This window comes from Lipotes vexillifer, unplaced genomic scaffold, assembly GCF_000442215.2.
Source record: "Lipotes vexillifer unplaced genomic scaffold, Lipotes_vexillifer_v1.1 scaffold174, whole genome shotgun sequence".
NCBI classification, from domain to species: Eukaryota; Metazoa; Chordata; class Mammalia; order Artiodactyla; family Lipotidae; genus Lipotes; species Lipotes vexillifer.
Genome location: NW_006785255.1, coordinates 765,329 through 767,844, shown reverse-complemented (window position 1 = coordinate 767,844; position 2,516 = coordinate 765,329). Strand labels below are relative to the sequence as shown.

At 35.7% G+C, this 2,516-nt stretch overlaps 1 protein-coding gene across 1 annotated transcript in view; it reads right to left on the bottom strand.

Annotated features, from left to right (window-relative positions):
* Positions 1 to 1,224, bottom strand: part of LRRC69 (leucine rich repeat containing 69) — a 95,493-nt gene extending 94,269 nt beyond the window's left edge. The window contains 2 exon segments of the mRNA XM_007457339.1: positions 1,044 to 1,185; positions 1,187 to 1,224. Of these exon segments, the coding sequence (XP_007457401.1) occupies positions 1,044 to 1,185; positions 1,187 to 1,224 (180 nt within the window).
* Between the last annotated feature and the right edge of the window lie 1,292 nt (positions 1,225 to 2,516).

Sequence of the window (2,516 nt, the reverse complement as noted above, 5' to 3'; positions counted from 1 at the left end):
CTAATATGTATAAAATAGATAACTAATAAGAACCTGCTGTATAAAAATAAATAAATAAAATTCAGGGGAAAAAAAAAGTCCAAATCTGTTCTACAATTGCACTTATGGAAGTTATTATTAAAGGGGGAGTTTTTGAGTATTACCATATTTCTTGGAAAGATATGGCCACAGACTATAAACTCAAATAATTTTGGAAACCTAAGAGGAAATGAGGTAGGTGAAGGTAAGAAACTAGAGTTTTGTTTTGTTTTGTTTTCTTTTGTTTTGTAATTCTGAACTCAAAAGTAATGAACTATAATGAACTACAATGACTTGGCTGATTATAAGGTTGTTTCAGTGCTGAAGACAGTTTAGAAGTGAAGAAAAAGAAAACTGCAAAGTTAATATCCCTTGCCTTCTCCCAGCCTCAAGATTTTAGCAGCTGGAGTTTCACATTGTTCAGCAGAAATGTTTAACACAAGCATCTGGGATTCACCCTGTTGCTCTTTAAGGATATTCTTTATTTAAAATACTAACCTTCTTTTAAAGACTACTTCAGAAAAAATGAATGTTCCCTCCTTCCCATTTCCTGCCAACACTCCATTTCAATGTTCAGCCTGCTCCAGGAAATTGAAAAGAACTCCTTTCTTACACCAGAAATATCTCTTCACTCCATATGCAAAAGCTTCAGGATGGTCCCCAGGGTGAACAGCATCTCCAGGATCCTCAAACCCACTTCCAGATGGAACCCCCAAGGTATACAAGTAGATCCAGGCTCCCAACCCCTTTCCAGATGACAGCCTCCAGAAAGACTAGTATAGCAGAGACCTAACCCTCTGATTCTAAATGTGGGTCACAGAACACATGGATAAGTTGAAACATCTTCTCTCCCTACCATGTGTAATTCACTAAGGGAGAAAGCCTTCTGATCCCTTTCCAGCAACCATCCACATTAAGTCTCCAGGAAGCTAAGTCTCCAGAGATTGAAGGCTTCTTGTTTTCTCAACTCTTTTCTCTCCTCCTATTTTCCATCCTCAATTGAAAAAGATCATGCTGTTCCTCACCTGGGTCAAGGTGCTTATCTCTGGGCACACTTTGGGGATTCGGTTATTCTGAAGGTCTAGAGTCTTCAAGCCAGGCAGTTTTTCTAACATTGAGGGCATCTTTGTCATGTTCTTTCCATTTAAGGTAACAATTTTAGTGTTTACCGCCCTTCAGTGCTCTTATTAACAACTTTTCAGCCATGGGCTTGGAAGAGAAATAGCTTCCTTATTACGCATCTTTAGAACCTCTAATTGTAGAATTGGTGTGTCATGGAAACAAAAACATTCTGAGATCTACCATGTTGAAGGTGGGAGGCATTAAATAGTTTCCTGTGTGAAAGGTATGGAGGGAAAATAACTGATTCCGGGTTTGGGGCAGGAAATGTACAAGATGAGCCTAGAATATCTTGTGCTAGAGACAAAAGTTACCAAGGACATCAAAGGACACAGAAGCCACTTCTAAGGGCTCCCACTAGACTAAAATGGGAATATTTGAGAATCAGAAAGAATGATGAGTGGACCGAAACATCAAAATAATTAAAATCTAAGAACTCATAATGGTATTATAAAAATGAAAGAAACCCATTGACTACCTTGGGACTTGCTAGGGAACCAACTCATAAGACTGAAAAATGATAAAGGAAAGAAAATGAAGCATTTATTCTGCTTTTCCAGTACAAACTGCATTTTGGTGTAACCTAATAAAGTTCTTACTCATAGAAAAATAGAAGCCAATAAATGAGGAAGAAAAAAATAGATTTAGAAAAAAATCACCATTTTGGTAAATCTAATGAAATAATGGATATACATAAAGATCATAATTGGGTGCTAAAAGCATTAGGTGAAAGGTTGATGAGGAAATTTGCAAGTAAGAAATCAGGCTAATAACCTACTAATCAATTTTAGCACCACTAAACTTGAGACAATCATATATTGTTTTTAAGTCTCATGATGTCATACAATAAAAATTACACAGCGCCATCTATAAAATATTCTTGCCTAAAAACTGAATCTGAGTTTAATCATGCTTCTATATCTAAATACCATTTACAGAAAATATGAGGACTAGAAAACAAGCTAAATTAATCTCAGACAAGCAGTCAGCCAAATCTAGAACACGGGAAATTCTGCAAGGCAAATGACACAATGTTTAACCAACAAATCAATGTCATTAATAAAAAGAAGGGGAAACTGTTATGAAATGAGACTTAAGAAAAGTAACAGCCAAATGCAATCTGTGAATCTTGTTTGGATCCTTAGTTGAATAAAAATATTTCTAAGTCGACTGAGGAAATTTGATCATGGACTGGGTATTAGATGATAGGAATTGCTAATTCTGTTATGTGTAATAATTACATGGTGGTAGTATTTTTTTTAATGTACCTAACATTTAGAAATGCATCTGAATTTTCAAGTGAAAAGCCATGATGTCTTGAATTTTTTTTTAAATAAGCAGGGCAGAAACGTGGGTGGAAGAAACAGATCAAATAATAT